Genomic DNA, 24,559 nt, shown 5'->3' on the forward strand with positions numbered 1-24,559 from the left:
AAATGCATTTAAAAAAATTATATGAACCTCTTTCCCCCATAAAAGAGAGTCAGTAGAGAGGTAGTTCAGATGTTCTGTAGTATTACAGTCTAAACATGTAGCATTCAGCTCTAAATAAATTTAGTTACAAATATTTTCTTGATACATCACCTATCCTGTTTACTTTCCATCCAGACATCCAAGCTTTGCTCTTTTCTTCATCTTCCCTCCCTGGCCACCTGTAAGTTTTCCTGCTAAATGTTTCTTTACTTTCTCTTTTCCATCCATACTAGCAATGTCCTTGTTTAGGCCCAAATTACCTATCTCTTGGAATACTAAAATAATAACCTAAAAGTTCAGCCTGTCTCTGCTGAACTTTGTCTCCCTCAAAGCCATCACTACAACAACCATTTAAAACCCTGAGCTAATAAGCAAGCCCAATATTTCTGAGGTTAAAACCTTCTAATGACCAATCAACTGGATTAAGTCCAAACTCCTTAACTGAGCACAGACCACCTTGCCTGCTTTCTTATTCTCATCTCTCACAACTTCATGTTTTGAAACTCGTGTCTCTAGGAACCCTGAATTTCTTGTATTTCTACGCTTCGCTCTCCCCCGCGCCGCCCCCCCCCCCCCGCCCCGCCATCGACATCATAACTCTTCCCTACATTTTGCCTGTGGTCTCTCCTCTGCCAGGAAGACTCTCCCCTCACTGCCTCACTTCATCCGACTGACTCTTAGGCATGAACTCTTCCACACATCACTAACTACAGGCTTTCTCACAGAGCCTAGCAGCAGCATCAGAATCTTTCAGACAGAAGCTGCCAGTTGGGCTTCCCTGGTGGCACAGTGGATGAGAGTCCGCCTGCCGATGTAGGAGACGCGGGTTCGTGCCCCTGTCCGGGAGGATCCCACATGCCGCGGAGCGGCTGGGTCCGTGAGCCATGGCCACTGAGCCTACGCGTCCGGAGCCTGTGCTCCGCAACGGGAGAGGCTGCAGCGGTGAGAGGCCCGCGTAGCGCAAAAAAAAAAAAAAAAAAGAAGCTGCCAGTTATTTGATTGGAGTTGGCAACACAGATAAAACCTTGTGTTCCCTGATCTGAATTATTGCTTTAATGCACTTATTTTATTCACTAGCAAAGGCTTGATTCCAATGAGTTTGTTAAAAAGTATCAAGGACTCTAAAATGCTAGATTAAGCAACTGAGCAGGTTGATCATTAATCACTGAAAAGCATGTGAGGGGTTATCAGAGCCTATAGTACCACGAGCCAGCAGTAAAGAGATTCAAACAAGGAAAAAAAAAAAAGAAAGAAAGAAGATCATTTGTTCTTTCTCGGCTGGATCCTTCTGAATAGGAGCCATAACATTATGAATGTGTTCCAGTGTCAGACGTTAAATGCCCTGTAAAGGCTTTTAAAGAGCTCCCAAGCCAAACTAATATGCCAGAAGAATGGGGGAAAGTAAACTAGAAATGAATCAGTCAAATAATTCGGAAATTCTCCACAAATTCAGGGGTAAACAAAAGAAACGTGGAAGCCAGCAGTCTGCTGCTTTTATTGTGCATCGCAGAGCCTTCTGGAAATCTTAACTTTCAGGTCCAGAAAACAATATTTAAGAGGAGTAAGGGAGTACTTATTCATTTTATAGTCAGTCTCCTTTCATATATGATCTCTGGTTAGGCACTGCTTGGTCATAGTTCTGGCAATTGTAGACTACTTATTGATGACATCCTAAGCCTTTAGGCCAGCAGCTGTTTGAGTTAACTAAAGCCTTATTATTGCATGTTTTCCCCTAAAGCTTTGGAACAAAATCTGCAAAGTTTCCTGTGACAAATGGAAAAATTATAGGGATTAAGCAAACTCTTTCCAATATACCATCCTTCTTTTTTTTTCTTTTCTTTTCTTTCCTTCCCTCCCACACCCCCTTTTGTGACTAGCAAAGCAAATTAATGATTTTGGAGTCTGGGCATTTTATGATGATGTAACTGATTTTCTCAGTTGATCAATACGTGGAGCTTGAGCAAAGTTAGGAAAATCCAAACATGTGTCAGCATGAATCAAAAATTATTTTCTATTAGGCTGAGTTGTGGGTTGTTTTTTTTTCGTTTTGTTTTTTTGTGGTTCTTTTCTATTAGGCTGGGTTGTGGGTGTTTTGTTTTTTCTGTTCTGTTCACTCCTGTATTATTTTCTGTCCTGACTTTTTGATTTGGGAAGTTAAATGAAAACTAAATTTTTAAAATCTCCTTCCTTGCAAATCTCTTTCCTTTGTACTATTCCGTCCCTCAAATCAGCTACACCTGTAGTATGACTTCCCATGTCTCCTTTCTGACCTAAGTTGAGTGTTTTACTTAATTTCACAGTCAGATATTTTTGTGGTTATAATATCTTGCTTTCATATGGGCCATATTTTAAATGCATCATACCTATATTTGAAGAACAACATATAATTGAAACCTGACAGTGGAACTTAAAAAAGTTCAAAAATAGGGAAAAGGTGGGGATATTATCTTCCAGACAACTTTTCTCCACTCCCTGAACTTCAAGGATATATTTCATGAGATAGCAGAGGAATGTTGCCTTTTTGCTTGAAATCCAAGGTCATTTGATTAAAAAGGAAAACAAAAATATGAAACGGAAAAGTTAGAGGCTATAGAGAAAATTGAACTCAAATTTAGTATTCACTAGAAATATCTTATACAAATTTGTTAATATCTCTGCCCTTTAAATTGCATATCTGTAAATTAGGGATAATATGGTCTACTCTGCAGGGTCACTCTGAATGTTAAAGACATTATATGGAGATAATTTACCACAGTTCATGATATATAGTAATAATTCAATAAATTGAAGTTATTATACATTAACTCAACAAATATTTTTAAGCACCTACTAAATGCTAGGTTCTAATCACTGGAGATACAGCAATGAATAAAATAGACAAAAACATCCAACCATTATGTATGATGATAAGTCCCGTGGAGAAAACCAAGGCAAAAAATAGCCAGGGGAAGCCATGAGGGGAAGCTCTGTGATTTTCAGTTGGGTGGTCATGTAAGCCTCCAGGAAAAGGTGACATTTAAGAGAAGGCTGAAGGAGACTGGGAAAGAAGGAAATGAAGATTTGCCTTTCTAAATGGGCAGCTCCATAATAAAATGACACTGTGAAAGAGCACTCATCATGTATTCGTGATGGCTTGTCTTTCTGACTGAGCTACATTCAATGAAACACAAAGCCCAGCTTGAGAACCCTGGGGCTGCCCCAAATAAGAACATCCTCCATGCCAAGAAAATGGAGGATTAAAGATTGGTCAAGTTATCTCCAGCCATTTGATTTCCGTCTATTCTTGCTTCATTTCTAATATCAAAATATATGTGAAGGGCTTCCCTGGTGGCACAGTGGTTGAAAGTCTGCCTGCCGATGCAGGGGACGCGGGTTCGTGCCCCGGTCTGGGAAGATCCCACATGCCACGGAGCGGCTGGGCTCGTGAGCCATGGCCGCTGAGCCTACGCGTCCAGAGCCTGTGCTCCACAACGGGAGAGGCCACAACAGTGAGAGGCCCGCGTATCGCAAAAAAAAAAAAAAAGTGAATTCTTTAGAGTATCAGCAGGAAAAATTTTATTCTATTACAGTTGCATTAAGATTACAATCTTCCTTTTTCCCTCTACTAGAGTATCAGGCACAAAAAATTTTTTCTAGGGAGAAAAATTGCCCAGATAACTCTCTGCGTAGCGATGAAAAATAACTTCAGCTATGGGTTTGCAACCAGAACAAGAACAATCTGATTCTGAGCTGCAGTGTAAAAGATAAAAGATTCTTGACGAGATCCCTTCTCTTTTCTTTCTCTGTCTCTCTCTGTCTCTGTCTGGGTCTCTCTCTCTCTCTCTCTCTTTCTCTCTCTCTCTCTCTCTCTCTCTCTCTCTCTCTCTCTCTCTTTTGTCCCATAGGAGCCTCAGTATGGAGGCAGTTCTGTCAGTATGGAAAGACAAGAGTAGAATATTAAAATAGCTGGAGAGTCTCAGGAAAGGGATTATAAATATAAATTCTGAGCCAAAAGGGCATTGCCATTTACTTTCGTGTGTCTTCCGGCTGTTGGCCCAGGAACAATACTGCCTGATTGCTTTGCAACTTCAGAAGAAAAGCCACGCTACCAAAATGTTCTATGAAACACAAACATAGAGAAAATGTCCCAAAGGGTGATGAACACTGAAGTGTAGAGATATTTCATAAAAAACTCAAAAAAGACTGCATTTTGCCTTACCTTTCAATTTATACATTTTAAACATAAAGATATTTGCTACTTCATCACATACATAGAGAGGTAAATTCTATACCTACCATATTATGATGTTTATAAGTTATATTGAATTACCCTTAATAAAGTACCAACTTTCTTCTACCTTCTTCATGCCCAAAGACAGGATTTATAAGATGAAACTACTTGAGCTGACAAAGGTAGTCCAAGATAATCACGTAGTTGGTGTGATTTCATCAGTATCAGCGTGCATCCGTGTTCTTACGTGCTCTTAACCTTCACGATCTCTCATTTGACCCTTACACCATTGGCCCGCCACATTAATAGTGGTTAAAACACAAATGTTGCCGAGGAAAATTTTCAGCCCTAGCGTGCGTACAGTCTGAGAGCCTGTTGCCCTTGTAGAAAAAAAAGCAAGAAATAATCAACAGAAAACATCAAGGACCTGAAGGACCAGAGAGCCGACAACCACCATCCTCTTGATCCACATCACCCTCACTCTCATCGTCATGGCCACCATGTCCTCGCAGCAGCCATGGGAGAACAGATGGGCTCTGAAGAAAAGATCTGCTAAGCTACAACACAAGCGAGATTGTTCTTAAAGTATTCGTATGGGTGCAATATTATTACCGGTGAGTCAGAAATAACCAAAGGAAAATTGTCATGAAAACGTGTGTCAGAACAGTGCTTTGGGCGTCAGCCAAATAGCTGAAGGAACTGTCAGAAGTCAGTGAGTCTATTCTTTACCATCATCTCTCATCAACTATAAAATTATAATTTAAATTGGGTTTATTTTTCCTGTCCCTGGCTGTAAAATTAATACTATAGAAAACTCAAGACATAGAAGTGTAAAGTAAAAATAAAATAAATATCTCACTATGGGAGAAAGCAAAGGTTAAAGTTTTGGTTTATTTTCTCCTAAGTTGTTTTTGTCCCCTTTGAGCAGATAATTTTCTTTAGTTTACCCATTATGATTATTATGTATATGAATTATTTTGACTTTCCCACTTGAGAGTTAAACCATGAATATATCAAAATTTATTTGAAAGTGCTATTCGTATTCTCAAAGACGGATATGTGGGATAATCAATTTCATTATTAACCTTTCATATATAATATAAATAAAAGTATCTAAAAAAATATAAATGTGTGCATTTATATGTGGAAATATATATGAATATGTATTTATACATAGAAATACATTTTTATATACAGTTTTATATGTATAGTTATACTTAGTTTTAAGTTTTTTTGCTATTCTGAGGCATCTGACAATGAACCGTGAATTTTTGTGCAAAAATCTTTTCTGCAGATTAATTCCAAGAACCAGAATTAATGATTAGAATGAGATCCTTGATCTTTGGTGATATAAAACAAAACAAAACAAACAAAAAAACAGGTGTCAGACGCTAGCTGCTGAGAAAGGATGCAGGCTAAAGAACTAAAGAACATTTTCAGAGGCCCTCTGGGTAGGCAAGACCAGTCCAATTGTTGGAACGCTTGGAGGTGGGGGGCTGAGGTACAGGGTGGGTGGAGGATGTACAGAATCTATGAGGAGAGGCTGAAGCAGCAGCGGGGCCTGTGTTGGGACATCAGGGATTGGCTATTTACCAAGTATGTCAGTATTTTAACAACGAGCATCACAAGGGCCTTGTGTGATAGATGAATATCAGAACTGTTCTTGATATATGACGCCACGCTACTTTCAGGAAAACTTCGTTTCATTTCAAACTCTTACCTTTTGTACATGAAAGCTTTCATGTCACTGTAACCTCATCACTATTGCATATTTGCTTTTTAAATCTTCTCAAATTGTTCTCAGTAAAAATTTGAACTTTTCTTCAAATAGGTTTCTTATATTTTGTACTGAATATATTAGTAGCTCAGCAATCCAGTATCTTTTTTTACCACTCCTATCAGTTTGTTATTGTCAATAGAGACAAAGCCTCAGAAGACCTTGGGCATTGACCCCAATCTCTAGGACCCCCAATCCCCCTGTGGCATATATGATTAGGTTCACCATGTATAAAATGAAGATGACAGCAGACACCCTACACCAGGGTTCTGTGACTGTGTGTCTTAAATCGCAAAGTTGTATTCAATAGTGTATGTCAAGTAGAAGCATATTCATCGACTAAGAGACTGTGTCCCAAACTGGCACAAGAACTGGGAAGATACAAACTTGTCCTTCAGCAAAATTACACATAACCACATGCCACAGACTTTCTAGTACATTGTAAAATAATCAAAACTGTAAATGAAAAACACTCAGATGTTGACAAAAAAAGAAAGGTGGATCTACCATATTGCTTTCTTCCTATTTTACCTTTATCAGGCCATTACTGCATTCTTGTTAATTCTAAGGCTATACAACTGAGTTTATTTGCTTTTCTAAGTATACAGTCATTTAATCTGCAGATAATGATAGTTTTGTCTTCACTCTGCTCATTATCCCCATTTTCCTGTTTCAGGCCTTATTGAATTAGCCAAAACAATCTTGTTTATTTCGGTTTTAATGACAGTGGCTCCAGTGTTGTAGCATTATGTTCACGTCTCTCCATTCTGTACTGTGTCTGTCTTTAACAGTACTTTCACGTTCACTGAAAGTTTTAAATACAATACAATGAGGTAAACTATTTCGGTAAATTTATATATGTAGAATAGTTTTTTTCAAAATAACATAATTTTGAATGCCTTTAACAATACTTTGTATCTGATGCCCCAAATTATCTGAAGTAGACAGTCCTAAATCCTACAGATTAATAATTGACTAGAGTCCATATCCTTCCAGTTATGGAATAAGTGCTAGCATGCTGCACATAAGTAAAACAGTTCTTACTCATGTCAAGTTATAAAGCAATTAGAATCCAGACAAAAATCGTCTGCATGTCTAGAAGTCCTATTTAAACTCTACTTCTTCAATATAACAAAACATGGTGTTAGCCACACCGCTCTGAAGAAATGCCTACCTCTTTCTAGAAGGTTACTCATAAGATCATAGGTTTTCTGGACTGAAAGCACCTTCAATGGCCCAAACACCCAAGAAATCAGTGCCTGATTCCTTTCCATAGCATATGTGCAAAGTGTTTTTCCAGCCTAAGCTAGGACTCCTCGAGTGACTGCTCTTTATATCCCAAGATGTGTGCTTTCATTTCTGAACAGGTTTGATCATTAGTAAATTCTAATACCGAACAAAGAAATCTCTCTCTTTTAACCACTGGCCCTTTAGGGGCAAATATTCTGTGGTTTGCTCAATAGGAAATATCTGCAGATGGCAATAAGCACATTCAAATTCTTTTTTTCTAGGCAAAAAAAATCCCCCAATTCCCTATATTTCCCCAGTCATTCCTTAGTTGCTGATACAGACTGTTGGCTTACTCTAGACCATTGGAAACATTAACCTTTGCTTGCTACCAGCTCCTGCTTCTAAACTGGGTACACTGGCTCTTCCAGTTCTTGCCTTAATTACATTTTTCTACTTCTATCCACCTAGCTTAAACTTCAGGGTCACCTTAACATGCCATTTATGAAAGGAAACAAGATTAATAATCTGATAAAATTAGATTTTCAAATAGCTGGTCATTACTAAATACCGAATCTCTCTTTTGCCAAGTTGATAGTTAACTTTTATATCTGTTTAGTACAGCTTGTTGGACTAGACTACAATCAAGAGACCTGGGTTTTATTCTGCCTTGATGGTTCTCAGGCTTCTTGTTTGTAGAATGAGGGTATTGATGGTCTCTAAATTCTCTTCTATTGTTTAATCTCTGTAGTAATGTTGGTGTCTATATGTTACAGAATAAGAAAACAACTTAACTCAACATATGTCGGCATAATTATTTTCCAAAAAATGTTATAAAAGGGTTTATACCACCTGTGTTTCATATGTGAATTGCTTCAGTGGATTAAAAATTTATCTATATATACACTATTATATAAGTTATGACACCTGAGTTGGTACATAATAGGTTAATAAAAATAAAGGTAGAGAGCTGGATAAAATGAGATTATTTGAGTCCTGTCTAAACCTTATAAAATTTTCTGGCATTTGAACATAAGAACTGAACAACGCAGCAGATAAAGTGATTCTCCTTGAAGCAAAGCCCAGAGCAAGGAGAAAACATTGCCCATTACTGCCTTCTGGAACCTTTTTCCATGTATAAATGTGCACTGTAAATTAACAGCATTCTCCCTTACCAAAAAGAGTATGGGTTTCTTTTTCTTCATGTACCATCAAACATAAAGACAACACTCATTTAAAGTTGAGTAATGAAGAAGTTCCATTGGGTGGTTTAATTTTAGGAAGCATCAGTGTTGAAGATGGACCAAAAAAGCATGTTCTATGAGACTTGGAATACAATGCAGTTGCTCTCAATAGCTAAAAACAATTGGGAATTCCCCGGCGGTCCAGTGCTTTTACTGCCGAGGACACGGGTTCGATCCCTGGTCAGGGAACTAAGATCCCGCAAGCCGCGCAGCCAAAAAAAAAAAAAAAAAATTGTTGAAATAAGCATGATCTGAATACTCTGAGACCTCGAATGAAGCATTCCCATTGCTCACTTTGTTTCATGAAAGTATACAAACTTATGCACCTACACATACAGCGTTACACTTCTCTATTTGGCCTTTGTAAAAACTATATGGTCTATATTTCTGTACATGATTTGTTTTTCTCCTGATTTCCTCTCTTTCTTTTGTGGATACACATAATATTTATTTCAAACATTCTCCTAACATCGAATATATAATCTATGAATAACAATGCTGCTTATCAATTGTATTTCACTGATGTAGTAGATCACTTACAGAAGACATGGAAAAGTTTTCCATCAGTTTCCTTTCTTTTGAACTGCTCAGAGCCCTAATAATTGCTTGGCTTCTGAACTGAATTGCCAAACACTTTTTTCTAAAACCTTACATTCTCTCTTAAATTATGAAATCCCTCTGCTCCCAAATACCAACCTCTATAGAAGAGACAGAAGACAGATAGGGTACATAGCAGTCCCTGCTCATGCTTCTGAGAAGAAAATCAAACAGGCCCCCAGAGAATATGAACATTAAGTGATATAAATGCAGCAATTTGATTTAGGGAAGTTTTTAGTTTGTTTGCTTTTGGAGTGTTTTTTCATCATGATGGTGAGAATGGTATCACCATTACAAATACAGAGAGAGTATTTGCACCAAAGATATGCAGAATAGGATCTGTAGGTATATGGACATCCAAAAGAAAACATCTAGGAAGTGAAACCAGAGAGGCCCATAAGCTAAGGCCAGAGTAGAACCCTGTAAGATGCATTATGGGAGCTGAGCACAAGGTGTCACACGGGGCCAATGGCCTCATTTGCCAGGGACTGGAGTTCAGACACTGATTTGGAAGGATACCTAAGCCGCAGGATAATGCAAAAGTCTCAGGCACACTGTAGATTGTGAAACATGCAGCGAACCCATTTCTCTAAGGCAAGTACAGGAAGTTCCTCACTATATATTTTTCTTCTGCGCATGCAGTCCTTGCAGTTAGGCAATGACAGATTATTAGATAAGCATCTCCCAGTTGGTATATAAGCACTCAGACTAACTGAGTGAGGTGTCCTTTCCCCCAAAACACTACTCTTTCATGCCAAGGACCTCTAGACCTAGGGGTTTTGCTTTTGATTTCATGTAACTTACTTGAGCAGTGAAGACTAAGTACAGTTTGAATTTCTCTTGCAGTTCTTATGTTTCTGATCAGTTTCTTATGAAGAATGAGCTTAAAGGGCACCCATATTCTCTCCAAGGCAGAGCTTGTTATTAATACAATGTTAGGGCTCAGTCAGAAGAACACCAAGTACTGCTCCCTCTGTTTGGAAAAGTTCTCTATATTAGCCCCTATGTGCACCTTTATGTAAGGAATCACTGTGTGGGGCAAATGTTCCTTTCTCTAGATAGCTTATAAGCATCTTGCTTGATACATTTACATTAGAAATTCAATTAACTTTATATTAAAAGGTCAATTAACTTGGCCACGGTAGAGATTGTTTTTAATTACTTTTCCTTGTAGGGCTTCTTTTCTTGTCCAAGAACAAGTGACACTATCAAATGATAGTCTCATTGCCTGTGGTTGCCTGAAATTCATTTGCAAAACACACTGGAAATGACTGTCTTGGTTAAATGAATTAATAGGACACTCTTTGGGCAATTCATCACTCTTATAAACCTTAGGACATAAAATATCACAAGCAATAATAGAGTATTTTAGCTTAAACACACTGTATTAGATCATTCATGACAGTATCTTTCATTACCTGTCCTTGTTGGTTTCTGTTTTCTTGGTGAAAGATGATAATAACGTAAAATTATTTTAAGAGTCAGTCCTTATTACATTATATTACAGTGTATTTTATGAAAAATGAGCAAATGATGACATCAAAAACTAGCTATCCTATTCCATTAGAGGGCTCTTGGTTATCTTTGTGTTAAGATGGGCACAATTCAACTCATTCATGTAGGATTAGAACATTACACTTAGAAGACTCAAGAGATTACCATTTGGCACTATGTGACAAGTGGTAATGTAGTGTCCACTTGTTACCAAGTTGTAACCTATACTAACCATCACTCTGTGGTTATTTCAAATGAAAACAATAATAAGGATATAAACATATGAATAATATGTTTAAATATTATATATGACTATATATTATTATATATGGATATATTATAAATAATATATGACTATATTATATTATTATAGTATTAATATATCATATATATTATATAATATATATATATTATTATGTTAACTCGGACCTCCAGATGACTAGCAACTTAAAAGTAAAGCAAACACTACTCAGGAGTTTGATATGAGGCACAGTCTGGAGATGAATTTTCTTGTTTTATTTTTGCAGAAAGGACCTACCTCCACCTTATAGAAGCACTTTAGAAACTAATCTATATAAATCTCACTACAAACCTATGAGACAATTCACTGTTCCCATTTTACTGATGAGCAAACTGAAGCTTATGTTTCAGCCAAGTTCACACAGTTCATTAGTGGCAGAGTCAGAAACTACACCCACATTAACCTGTCTTTCCAGACTTTCCATTTCCCCTAAGATAAAAGCACTGGCTCTAAGTAATGAGAACATGAACTGCTTACGAAAGGGAGTTGGGGAGTGTGCTGAATTCTTAGCGGGCAGCTTTAGAACTGAGCCAGAGGAAGGGAATGGTTTAGGCCAGTGCAACTCAAAAAGAGTGGGGTCACAAGAGTGTAAATTAGCTATGTCATTAAGCATATTTTTCCCCATAGCAATGCTTTCTCAATGAAAGGAGCTGTGCATTGATTTACGTTCCAGTGCACACTTATCTTCTCATGCACCAGTAATAGTTTGCAAACCATTAACCAGTCTATGGACTTTGCTTTAAGTGGCACAAGCTTAAGGAATGTCTTATGAAATTTCCCTTTTCTGTGAACAGTTAAATCATTTTGGATCAAAGGTATCCTCAAAGTTATCCTATATTTTTTCCATTTATATAAAAAAAATAAGAAAGCCACACGTATCCATATCACAGATAATAATGAAGGCCAATGTCCTAAACGCTATAAATCTATGCGGACATTAATCTTAGTTGAAGTGGTATGTCTCTTACTAGTTTTAATAAACTAATCTCTGCCAAAAGCAAAGGAAAATGGCTTTCCTAAAGAATGAACAATATTGCTGTCAGACAGCATGATGTTTGGAGTGAAATACAAATTTTAAAATGTGTTATTCATACCTGCACCTCCACCAATGCTTAGAATCTTAATTTCAGATTTTGTGTCTCCAATCCTGAAAAAAAAAAAATTATGTAGTTTAAGAAAAATGTGCCAGGTGGTTTGTAAAATCTGATTACCAAGTCTAGTTGAAGAGAACAGACTAAAATTACAGTGAACAAAAACTAGGCCAACAAGAAAGGCCTCGATCATTTCAGTGGCTATATTGCTGTCTTCAGAAATCTTTAGAAGTAAAGGTTCCACTTATTACCAACCTTGAACTGGGAGACTTTTAGAAACAGCACTATAAACATCTCAGACGTGGGAAATAGCATTTGTTTGAAGATTGTTTGGAGAACAAAAACAGAAAAAGTGGGCCTTTGAGTCTGGTAATATAATAAGCCATTCATTGTAGATGGGAGAAAGGCTAAGGTGATTCATACTCTCTCTGATATTTGCCTTGTTTCCTTCTTCTTGCTAATTTCCTTTCAATAAACAAATGTTTATTAAACATTTATTATGTGCCTATCCTAAGCACTGATACATAAAAATGAAGAGACCACGTTGCTCTCAAGTTGAAATGTGAGACAATAAAGCCCAGTATTATGGCTCTATACAGAAATAGAGTGGAATTGATGGACTGGGATGCAACAGTAGGACTTTCTTTAAACTGATGTAAAAAAAAAAAAGAATAAGGGGTCAGAAAAAGGACGAGGTGCACGATGACTGCCACGTGAATTTGGATGACTGAGTGAAGGGTGGTATCAAAAAGGAAGCTGGACAGTATGATTTTATGGCAAGTTTATGTTTTTTCAGTGTTTTTTTTTTTGATCTGAATTCAACAGACATTTGGATATGCAAGATTGAAGCTGGGTAGGAGAGAGATCAGGACTGATGATGTATTCTGGAGAATTATCATATAGTAATGGTCGAAAGTAGGAGAATAGATTCTATCACCCAAGGGTATTGCAAAGAGAAGAGCAGTGGGATTATGACAAGATACCAACTTTTAAAAAGTCATGGGATAATGGGGGAACACACAAAGAAGACAGAGAGGAAAGCAGTAAAGCTCAGAGAGATGATAAGAGAATTAGAGAAGGAAAAGGCCATTGTACATGGCAGACTGTACTACTAAAACATAAAAAGAGGGCAACTCTCCATTGAATTTGGCAATATGAATATCTTTGATAATAGCAGCTTTAAAAGGTGGTTAAGGGCAGGAGTCAGATGGCAGTGGGATTAAAAGTGAACTCGATAAAGAAGAAGAAGATCTAGAGATTTTTGAAAAAGGATGAAAGAGTGAGAACGAAAAAGGGAGACTGCTAGAGAGGAAACATGAACTGAAAGAACGGTGCTTGTTTGTTTGTGCTTCAGGATGGTAAACAAGCTTAGTTTTTGGCTAAAGTGAAGAGCCTGCCCAGAGTAATAGGAAGAAGACAGAATGAAGCAGAGTTCTTAAGGACACTGGGAAACACAGAGTCAAGGACACCTGTGAATGAGTTGCCTTCCTCAGTTCTAATTATCTTCCAATTCATAATCATGAGTCCTAATACACCCATCCCTGTCTGTGCCCTTGGTTAATTCTTAAAAATGCTTCTATCATTAGCTGGCATAGTGAGGTTACGGAGCAGAGCACCTAGGTTGAAATCCTAGCTTACTAATACGTAACCTTGAGCAAGTTATTGAACTTCTCTGTGCCTTTATTATTGATTCTAAGAAATAGGATAATAATACCACCTGCCTTATAGGGTTATAATTATAGTGTCTGCCTTATGGAGGAGTTGTGAGTATTAAATGATGTAACTGATGTAAATCTTTTAGAAATGTGTCTGCACATGACAAGCACTCAACTTATTATTATTATTCCAGGCACAGCTAAGTGATTTATATGACTTAACTCTTTTTTTAAAAAAAATTTTTATTGAAGTATAGTTGATTTACAATGTTGTGGTAATTACTGCTGTACAGCAAAGTGACTCAATTATACATATATATACATTTTTTTTATATTCTTTTCCATTATGGGTTATCATAGGATACTGAATATAGTTCTCTGTGCTATACAGTAGGACCTTGTTGTTTATTCACTCTGTATGTAAAAGCTCACATCTGGGACTTCCCTGGTGGTGCATTGGTTGGGGGTCCGCCTGCCGATGCAGAGGACACAGGTTCGATCCCTGGTCCGGGAGGATCCCACGTGCCACGGAGTGGCTGGTCCCATGTGCCACAACTACTGAGCCTGCGCTCTAGATCCCACAAGCCACAAGTACTGAGCCCGTGTGCCACAACTGCTGGGCCTGCATGCCTAGAGCCTGTGCTCCACAGCGGGAGAGGCCACCGTGATGCGAAGCCTGTGCACCACAATGAAGAGTAGCCCCTGCTCGCCTCAACTAGAGAAAGCCCACGTGCAGCAACGAAGACCCACGGCAGCCAAAAATAAATAAATAGATAAATAAGTAAATTTATAAAAAAAAAAAAAAAAAAGCTCACATCTGCTCACCCCAACTCCCACTCCATCCCTCCCCCAACCCCCTCCTCCTTGGAAACCATCAGTCTGTTCTCTGTGTCCGTGATTCTGTTTCTGTTTCCTAGGTAGGTTCATTTGTGTCACATTGTAGATTCCACATATAAGTGATATCATATGGCATTTGTCTTTCTCTTTCTGATTTATTTCACTTAGTGTGATAATCTCTAGTTGCATCCATGTTGCTGCAAATGGCGTTATTTCTTTTTTTTTTGGCTGCATTGGGTCTCCATTGCTGCATGCAGGTTTTCTCTAATTACTCTGTTGCAGTGCACAGCTTCTCACTGCAGTGGCTTCTCTTGTTGCTGAGCATGGGCTCTAGGAGTGCAGGCTTCAGTAGCTGCAGCACGTGGTCTCAGTAGTTGCAGCACGTGGGCCCTAGAGTGTGCAGGCTTCAGCAGTTGTGGCTTGCGGGCTCTAGAACACAGGCTCAGTAGTTGTGGCGCACAGGCGTAGTTGCTCCGCGGCTTGTGGGATCTTCTGGACCAGGGATCAAACCCATGTCCCCTGCATTGGCAGGCAGATTCTTAACCACTGCGCCACCAGGGAAGTCCCACGAATGGCATGGCTGAGTAGTATTCCATTGTGTATATGTACTACATCTTCTTTATCCATTCATTTGTTGATGGACATTTAGGTTGTTTCCATGTCTTGGCTATTGTGAATAGTGCTGCTAGGAACATAGGGGTGCATAGGGGTGTATATTTTTGAATTATATTTTTGCCTGAATATATGCCCAGGAGTGGGATTGCTGGATCATATGGTAGTTCTATTTTTAGTGTTCTGAGGAACCTCCATACTGTTTTCCATAGTGGCTGCACCAACTTACATTCCCACCAACAGTGTAGGAGGGTTCCCTTTTCTCTACACCTTCTCCAGCATTTGTTATTTGTAGACTGTTTAATGATGGTCAGTCTGACCAGTGTGAGTTGGTACCTCATTGTAGTTTTGATTTGCATTTCTCTAAGAATTAGCAATGTTGGGCATCTTTTTATGTGCCTGTTGGTCATCTGTAGTGAATTAACTCTTTGAATTCTTACAACTCCTCTATGATTAGACACTATTATCATCCTATTTCATATATTATGATGATAACTAAGAATTATTGAAAACTTGCTATTTTCCGGGCAAGGATCTAAATGCATTATATGTGACAACAACAAACTTTACTATTTACAGCTGTATGCTATAACCATCCTCGCCCTGTTTACCACTTCCAGATAGTGGATTGAATAATTCCTCTGTGAAAAAATAATCCACTTCACTAAATAAACTTATCTATATTGGCATCTGAGAATCTCCCATCAAGTGCAAAATCTACATCGAATTACTTTAGTGAGCCAACTGCTCAACAGACTGTTCCTGTACATACACAAAGAGGACCTGAACTAATTTTTACTGCCTCATTATTTGATTGGATGGACAACCAAAACTCATCTGTAGTTGGGGAGCTCCCCTAACATGAGAGAGACCAAAAGAAACAGAAAAGGAGAATTCAGAAGAAACATGCACAGAGCAGAGGAAAATTTTATAATAGATAAAAGTCGGTATTATATCTATGAAAGATGAACAGGATGCTATAAAAAAGCAACATTCTTGGAAATTAAAAATACAATAGCAAACAATAGAGGGCTGAAAGATAAAATTGTGAAAACTGGAAATATAAGGAAATTAGAGAATCAACTGAGAAAGTCTTCTGTTTGATGAATAGAAATTCCAGAAAGAAAGAAAGAAAGAAAGAAAGAAAGAAAGAAAGAAAGAAAGAAAGAAAAAAGAGGGCAGGAATGATTAAATAATACCAAAGCTTCCCTAAACTGAAGGATCTGAATCTTAATTGAAATGGCCCAGGGACTACTCACAAAAATGGGTGAGAAAGACCCACACCATAGCTCATCATCTTAAAATTTCAGAATACTAGATATAAGAGAAGATCCTAAAAAACAAAAAACAACAAAAAGGTCACAAACCAAAGATGAAGAATTTGAATGGCATTAGATTTCTCGACAGTAACTGCAAGACCATGGAAAAATATCTTTAAATTTCTGATATAAAATCATTTTCATTGTAGAGTTTTATACCCAAACTATCTAACTATCTAACAATGATGAGCAAGGAGTGAAAGCATTTTTAAACACACAAAGTCTCAAAAAATTTACCTCCCATGCACTCTTTCTTAGAAAGCTCTTAAAGGATTAGCAGGGAAGAAAAAAAAAAGACTAAAGAAACCAAGAAAGAAACAGCATCAGATCCAGAAGCTGGGAATTCAGTACTGGAGAGAGAAGGGAATTTCTAGAAGATGAAATAAATTCCTCATCAATACTTGTATAGCAGGCCAAAAGCAAATCAACCCAGACTGGAAAAAAAAGAACAGAGAACTCCAGAAAAGATGTTCCCATGAGGAAAAATCAGCAGGTTACTTGATCTGTTGGAATATATTGAGAGGAGATTAATACTTCTGCTTGGGGTATAAGTAGTGATAGGTGCATAGGAAGCTAAGTAAATAAACTAAAATCAAGACAGTAGTTAACTCTAGGAAAAACAAAAGGCTGTACATGAAAGGAAATATAATGATAGTAGTAACGATAGTATAAATGCATTGTTCAATTATGAAAAATATTTACACAGGCAAAATGATATGATATAAACAAATTAACCAAAATTTAGACATATATATGTATATATACATACATGTATGTATTATATATACCCACTCTATATAGCTATGTTGTATTGACATGATGGGGAGAGGGATGTGCATGTTTATTTAGCTACTTTAATACATCAAAATTAAGAAAGAGAATAACATGTTATTTAGAATTAGGAAAGAAAATTCCATAAGCAACAACTAAATGTTTTCAGAGTGTTGAAAGTGGTTGTCTCCGGAGAGCCCGAATCTGGAATGGAAGTGGGTAGGGCAAGGAACCACTATCTTTGTTGTAGTTACTCTAGGCATCCATAGTATGTCTTCAAACCAAACGGAAGGCGGAAGTAAACCAAGGATCTGCATAAGCCACAGACATGAACACAGATGCTTAGCATTGCAAAAGAACTCAGAAATTAACTCATTACCTTTCATTTTAGAAATGAACCAAAAGACTCAAAGAAGTAAACTATAATTAGTTCCTAGATAAGAAATTGTATTTGCTGTCTGCTTTGATTTTTGCACTGTTATCCTATTACTTATTACTTAATATATGATACTCAATTTTTAAAAAAACACATTTAAAAACTGAACCATGAAAAATAGAAGATAGAAAGGGCAATAAAATTCCATATACATCCAACAGTGCTTTCTCTGGTCAGGTGGAGTTAACTGTCCTGGTGAAAGAATTACAGGCCTACAATAGAAAAATCCAGCAAAAGATAAAAATATCAGTTTCCTTTGCTGATAGGAAACTTTCCTTTCCAGTTGCAAATTGGATCGCCAGCCATTTTCCCCAGTTTTCCATCATTACTTCCTGAAGCGCAAAGTTCCCGCAATCCACCCCCAGATAAGTGATTTGATTATCACTGCCATGTGAAATTTGTTACTCTCATAATGCTTATCAGCTCTGGCACAAATTGAACACATTAATCACCAAAAAAAAAAAAAAAGGAGTCTGCGAGAAGGGTAGACACTAGTGAGTTTCACTGATAATGGGAAAATGCTTTTTTAGGGCCACATTGCTAATATTAAGTTGAAAGTAAAAGACAATTATTATTATTATTTTTTTTGGAGAGTGGTAACTATAATAATGGCTAAGGAGAATGAATTTAAATGGGTATTAAGAGAATTGAGAGGCACCCACTCAATCCTCAGGGGTGAATAGTATTTGGTAATTGTTTGATTCTAATGCAAAAATACTAGACTTCGTTGGGGATTTTTTTTTTTTTTTTTTTTTTGGAAGGTAAAATTTGGAGGAGGGCTGAAAAATTTGAGCTCAAAGATTGGGATCTTATCTTTTCCCGAAGGAACGTGGATTTGTGCCTTCAGATGGTTAACGCTTATCTCTGAGCAGCTGGAAATCCAGCACAAATCAGAGCCTTTGAACGTTTCAAGCGAGCGTCTAACTGAAACGCGGCAGGAGAAGGGGCACCGGAGGGTCGAGCGGTGCGGCTGTCAGTACCTCGTTCTTATCCCCGCGCCCAGCCTCCCGGGATGGCCTTGACCCATCTATCACTGCACAGAACGAGACCGAGGCTTGTCCATGGGACAAAAACGGCCTTTTTTTTTTTTTTGGTTACCTTGCTATTATGCCCGGCAGCTTCTCGTCCATGAATTGCTGCATGCACTGATGCTCCGTGGAATTGTTGAGAAACCTCCGGAAAGATTCAACATATCTGCTGTGGTCAGAAAACAAGCTCTTCATGGAAGATGCCATGTTTGGTTTTCTGAGAAAGACAAGGAGGGAAGGGAGGTCTAACTTCCCTCTTCCCTGTTCCTTCTTTCTCTCTTCACCCGCACCAGTTTCTATCCCCCCCCCAAAAAAAAACACCCCACAAAAAAGCCCTGCTTTGAATTTAATGTGCTGGAGAGGCTGGGTTTGCAAAGCTCGTTACTAAGTGACTATTTGTACAGGACTTTGCCCCTGAGAGTTTAACCCCGGCACGGGTGTTTTAGAAGAAATGAGTAGTAAAGCAAAGCAGTAAATTCACTGCTGAAATTTGTTTTACAACTCTTGAAGTTCAGAAAGTCCTAAAAACAGACGACATTCAAATCACTTCCTGTTTTGGCAGCAGGGGCCAGCCAGTAAGTTCCCAGTGGGAACGTGGCTGCTTTCAGCGCCAAAGGCAGCAAAGGCAGGAATAAACAGGCCAGCTGCAAGGTTACAAACCACTTCCAGAAATCTACAGCTGCTGAATCTTTGACAAAAGATTGTCATCTGCCTCCAGGCTTTCTGTTAGGAGAGTTTCATGCCTTCACATCCCTAAACACTTGAACTTTAAACTCTGCTGCATTTCTTCATATGCTGATTGATTTGTTGTGATTCAGGAACAGAGCTATTAACTGAAAGGTCTGAGAAGCCTAGTTGGGAGGTGAAGATGGGGGAGAGGAGGAGGGGGCGGAGAAAGAAGTCTCAGGGAAGAATGCAGGACACTGGAATCCTTCAATCCATAGGAAACCTTCCCTAAGTGCTTCTGAACGTGGGATCCTAAAACGTAGGATTGGATGAGCCTTTGGAGGCCCAGTGGTGTCACCCCTCAAAAGAGCCAAAGCGGGGCTTCCCTGGTGGCACAGTGGTTGAGAGTCCGCCTGCCGATGCAGGGGACACGGGTTCATGCCCCGGTCCGGGAAGATCCCACATGCCGCGGAGCGGCTGGGCCCGTGAGCCATGGCCGCTGAGCCTGCGCGTCCGGAGCCTATGCGTACAGCAGAAAAAAAAAAAAAAAAGAGCCAAAGCGTCCACGTGTTGGGCCTTTTACCTGGGAAATGGTCTTTAAGAAATCCACCCCTTATCCAACATGGGATGTTAATAATAGTATCCAAATGATGAAGGAGTTATGAGAATTAAATCCATATACCTCTCTTAGAAATGTGTCTGCCTAAACCATTCTCTTCCTCTGATTCAGGTCCGAAGCGGCCCTCTAAGCATTCAGCACACTCCTCACCCCTGTTTAATAAACATCTCATGGTCTCACTACTCTTAGAGCCAGTGCTTTCATCCTAGGAGGAAATGGAAACTCTGGAAAACTGTGGATGTATTGATAGTTTCTGACTCTGCCACTAATAAACTGTGAACTTGGCTGAAACATAAGTTTCAGTTTGCTCATCAGTAAAATGGGAACAGTGAATTATATCTCACAGGTTGTAGTGAGAATTATATAAATAACATTTATAAAGTGCTTTAGCACATTATTACCGCTTAATAACTGGCTCCTTCTGCAACAGTAGAACAACAAAAAAGCAGTGGTTTTATGTATGGACACTGAAAATTGAATTTTATATTATTTTCACATGTCACAAAACATTACTCTTCTTTGGATTTTTTTCAATCATTTAAAAATGTAAAAGGTATTCTTAGCTCGTGGGCTGCACAAAATCAAGTGCTGGCCTGGATTTGGCCCAGTGGCCCTGGTTGGTCGACCCCTAGGCCTCTATACATGTGCTATTTAACTCCCATCTCTGTGCAAAGAGCCTCGCCTTCTTCATACTGACTCTCACGTTTTTAATTCTTATATTACCATTTTCCACCCTTCTCTTTAGAACTTAATCCAAATCATTCATTCATGTATTCATCTACTGAACAAATATTTAGTAAGGGTCTACTGTGTGCCATTCTACTGAGAAGAAATAACCTTAACCTCTATCTTCCTACTAAAAACTACCTTTAACTAAAACTCAATCTTCACCTGAGGCCCTCAGCTGCCTCACTCGTTCACACATCTTTCCCAACAATCTGCTCTTCATGTGTGACTCATCAAGGATTTCCTCTCCATCCTTGTTGCTTTCATGATACTGAGATTCTCTTTTTTTTTTCTCACCCACTTTCCTGCATTAGGAGTCACACTTTAAGCATGACTTGCACTTGACTAAATGCTGGTTTTAGCAATCACAACTACCTTTTAAAATTGCATTTAGAATATCCATTTCGTAATCCATAATGCATCTGGAATGTCCCTGGCGATTAAAACATCTAGCTGGCTGGTTGGGATGACTAAGTTTTCCCCTCTTTTTTGAAAACTGGGGCAAACAGTCCAGCACATCTATCATTTGCCATGACTTCTCGAAGGTTACTGGCCATAGCATCATTATTGCTTTTATAAATTATTTTAGTACATTGGGGTACGATTCTTCTAGGCCTTGAAAGATTGTCAAGTTTAGAATTCTTAGATATTCTCTTACCTACTTTGGGCTTCTGTTCCCTGTTACCTACCACTTATTAGGCTGTTACTGTGTCAAAGTGCCTTCCATGAATTATCTCCTTCAATACTCCTAACCCTCCAGGGATGAAACTATTGATATCATCAAGCAAGACTCAGAGCAAATAAGTTGTACAAGATCATATAACTCATGAGAGAAGAGTCTGGATCCAAATTCATGTTGTTGAACTCCATGGACCGATTTTTAAAAATTACATCCTATTACCTCTCACCACTTTGTAGCTTTCCAACATAAGGATTATTTTCCATGGTAGAGAAGACTAGAACAAAGCAAAAGTGGAGTAGTTCTGTATTGATCCAATCACCTAGTAATATAATACTATCTGTGCTAGGTCAAAAAGCAAAGGGTTTCCCTTGTTTATTCTTATTGCTCTTATATTCTTATTCCATTGCTTTATTCTTATTAGGCTTATGTGCTATTCCAAAAAAACAAACAAATGAACCAAAGAGAAAAATATGCATTAGAAGAATTCTAAGGACGCATCTTTATTGTACATAGCATTTTTTGGCTCTCTCATTCACCCTGGTATATAGTCTTCTGAATACAGTTCTTATTGGACTGGCTTTTTATCCTTAGTAATATGCCCCATAGCATAGCATATATGTATATGACAATGGTAATATTGTTAAATTATCATAATCAAATAGTTAGAAGAGTTCATTTTATTTTCTCTCAACAAGAAAAGAGAAGGAAGATGTTTTTATACAAATTGATTGGCTCACTTGGTGTGTTGGTTTGTTTGAAATTTAGCAAGTAGGTGACCACAGTAGTCTTGAAGGGAGGTTTGAAATCATAGTACGTAAGATTGTAGAGCTCAATTAGACTGGCAATTTCAGGCAAATATAATAGATATCAGGAATCTTAGTTTCAACAGGACAATTGGCTAAGTTTCTCATGAGTGTAGAAACAAGCCAAGAAGCAAGAGACCTGAGTGCTCTACAAGCTTAGCCTCTTACTAACCAAACAACATTGGATAAACAGCGTAAGTGCTCTATGCTTCCTTCCCCCGCATCCATGTTATATGTAAATATGGGAAAAGAAGGTAGACTAGATGATCTTTAACGTTCCTTGAAGTTCTGATTAGTCTTCATCTTTTAAAAAAATAAATTACTGTGAGCTTGTGAAACTGAAAAATAGATAGATTCATACCTAGGAGAGCCACTGTATCCAAAGACTGTAGATAATTGATAACCTAAAGATAGTCTCTGGATAGGCAGCCCCTTGACTCTATATGAAATGTCACTGGCCATATTTTATCAGTGTAAATTGTTTAAGCTCACATAGGTGATGATATGCCATATGTCTTGTTTTTAATGGCATAGCTGTTTCAATTGCACTTTATTGACATGCAGTTTATAATGGTTTTGTTTTAATTAACTTATAACCGGAAAAAAAAGGCCCAAAATATGCAGAGAGGAAACAAACCAAACAAAATAATGCAGAAGAAATATTTGGGGAATCATTAGTTAAGAGGGAGAGGGGTGGATGGGTAGACAAATAATGTTAAAAGCTGTAGAAAACAGTGATATTCTAGAGATGTAAAGCTTATATGAAATGTTTAAGGGTGATTATGAGACAAGACAAGGAAGAAATAGTCTAAGAACTTAGTTCCTATTTAATAAGCCAAAAATTTAAAAAGTCACCTGCAAAAGTCTAGAATCCCTTGCAAAGATAGAGGTTGGTAAGTACTTAGAACCTGGTAAATTATCAGGAACTGGACAATTGTCAAAAAAAGAAAGAAAGAGAGAGAGAGAGAAAGAAAGAAAAGAAAAGAAAAACATAAAATAATACAATTCATCAAATAACCTTTGCCTGAGTCTGTGGTACAGATCATCTCGGTTACTGACTCAGTGACCCTAAGGAGTAGGTCTCATGTTGAATTAGGGATCTGGTGAAGGTTAAGCGTTCATGTAAGAGAAACTTTTTTTTTTTTTTAAATACATGGACTCCCGTATTTTTTTTTTCTGAATTAATTAATTAATTTATTTTTGGCTGTGTTGGGTCTTCGTTTCTGTGTGAGGGCTTTCTCTAGTTGCGGTGAGCGGGGGCCACTCTTCATCGCGGTGCGCGGGCCTCTCACTATCGCGGCCTCTCTTGTTGCGGAGCACAGGCTCCAGACGCGCAGGCTCAGTAGTTGTGGCTCATGGGCCCAGTTGCTCCGCGGCATGTGGGATCCTCCCAGACCAGGGCTCGAACCCACGTGCCCTGTGTTGGCAGGCAGATTCTTAACCACTGTGCCACCAGGGAAGTCCAAGAGAAGCTTTTATAAAGAGAGTGGTCATGGTAAATAAACTTCTCTGGCATTTGGTACAGGGGCATGTGCTCAAGAATGTGCCGGGCTAAAACATCCTTCCACCTGGGACCTTGCCTGTGAATGATCCAGAGAATGAAAGGATACACACGCCCAAGAGGTCCCAAAATTACTTTTGTTAAAAAAAAAATCAAAGCATAATTTACATACAATAAAATACATAAATCTCAAGTGTACAGATTGAGGAAACCTTGCACATGTATACATCCTAGAAGATTAACTCATGTCTGTAGTCAATAATACTGGCTGCCCGCCACTCCAGAGAGCCACCGTTCTGACTTTTATCCCCATAGATTAGTTTTTCCTGTTCTCGAACTTCATGTGAAAGCTCCACACAATACATTCTTTTGTGTCTGACTACTTTTGCTCATCATCATATTTTTGAGATTCACCCATATTCTTTTGGGGGGGAGGCATCAGCAGTTCATTCTTTTTTATTGCTAGACATTATATTTTATAAATATTTCATAATTTTTAAACCACTTTTCTCTTAATGGATATTTGGGCTCTTCCAGGTTGGGGCTATTATGAATAAAGCTGGTAGAAACATTTTTGTACATATCTTTCGGTGGATATAGGCACTTATTTTTGTTACCATGAGTAAAATGTCATAGGATAAGCAAATATTTAACTGTAGAAGGCATCGCAAAAATGTTTTGCAGGGCTTCCCTGGTGGCGCAGTGGTTGAGAGTCCGCCTTCCGATGCAGGGGACACGGGTTCGTGCCCCGGTCCGGGAAGATCCCACATGCCGCGGAGTGGCTGGACCCGTGAGCCATGGCCGCTGAACCTGCGCATCCGGAGCCTGTGCTCCGCAATGGGAGAGGCCATAACAGTGAGAGGCCCGTGTACCGCAAAAAAAAAAAAAAAAAAAAAAAAAAAGTTTTGCAAATGTCCACAATCA

At 38.4% G+C, this 24,559-nt stretch overlaps 1 protein-coding gene across 1 annotated transcript in view; it reads right to left on the minus strand.

Annotated features, from left to right (window-relative positions):
- The window catches only part of HNMT (histamine N-methyltransferase), a 35,796-nt gene extending 16,671 nt beyond the window's left edge, over nt 1-19,125 (minus strand). Inside the window, exons 1-2 of the mRNA XM_030883046.2 lie at nt 18,709-19,125; nt 11,984-12,036 (exon numbers count right to left, since the gene is read on the minus strand). Of these exons, the coding sequence (XP_030738906.1) occupies nt 11,984-12,036; nt 18,709-18,845 (190 nt within the window). The 5' untranslated portion in view covers nt 18,846-19,125. The remainder of the gene's footprint in view (nt 1-11,983; nt 12,037-18,708) is intronic.
- Nucleotides 19,126-24,559: the final 5,434 nt, after the last annotated feature.

This window comes from Globicephala melas, chromosome 7, assembly GCF_963455315.2.
Source record: "Globicephala melas chromosome 7, mGloMel1.2, whole genome shotgun sequence".
In the NCBI taxonomy this organism is placed as follows: domain Eukaryota; kingdom Metazoa; phylum Chordata; class Mammalia; order Artiodactyla; family Delphinidae; genus Globicephala; species Globicephala melas.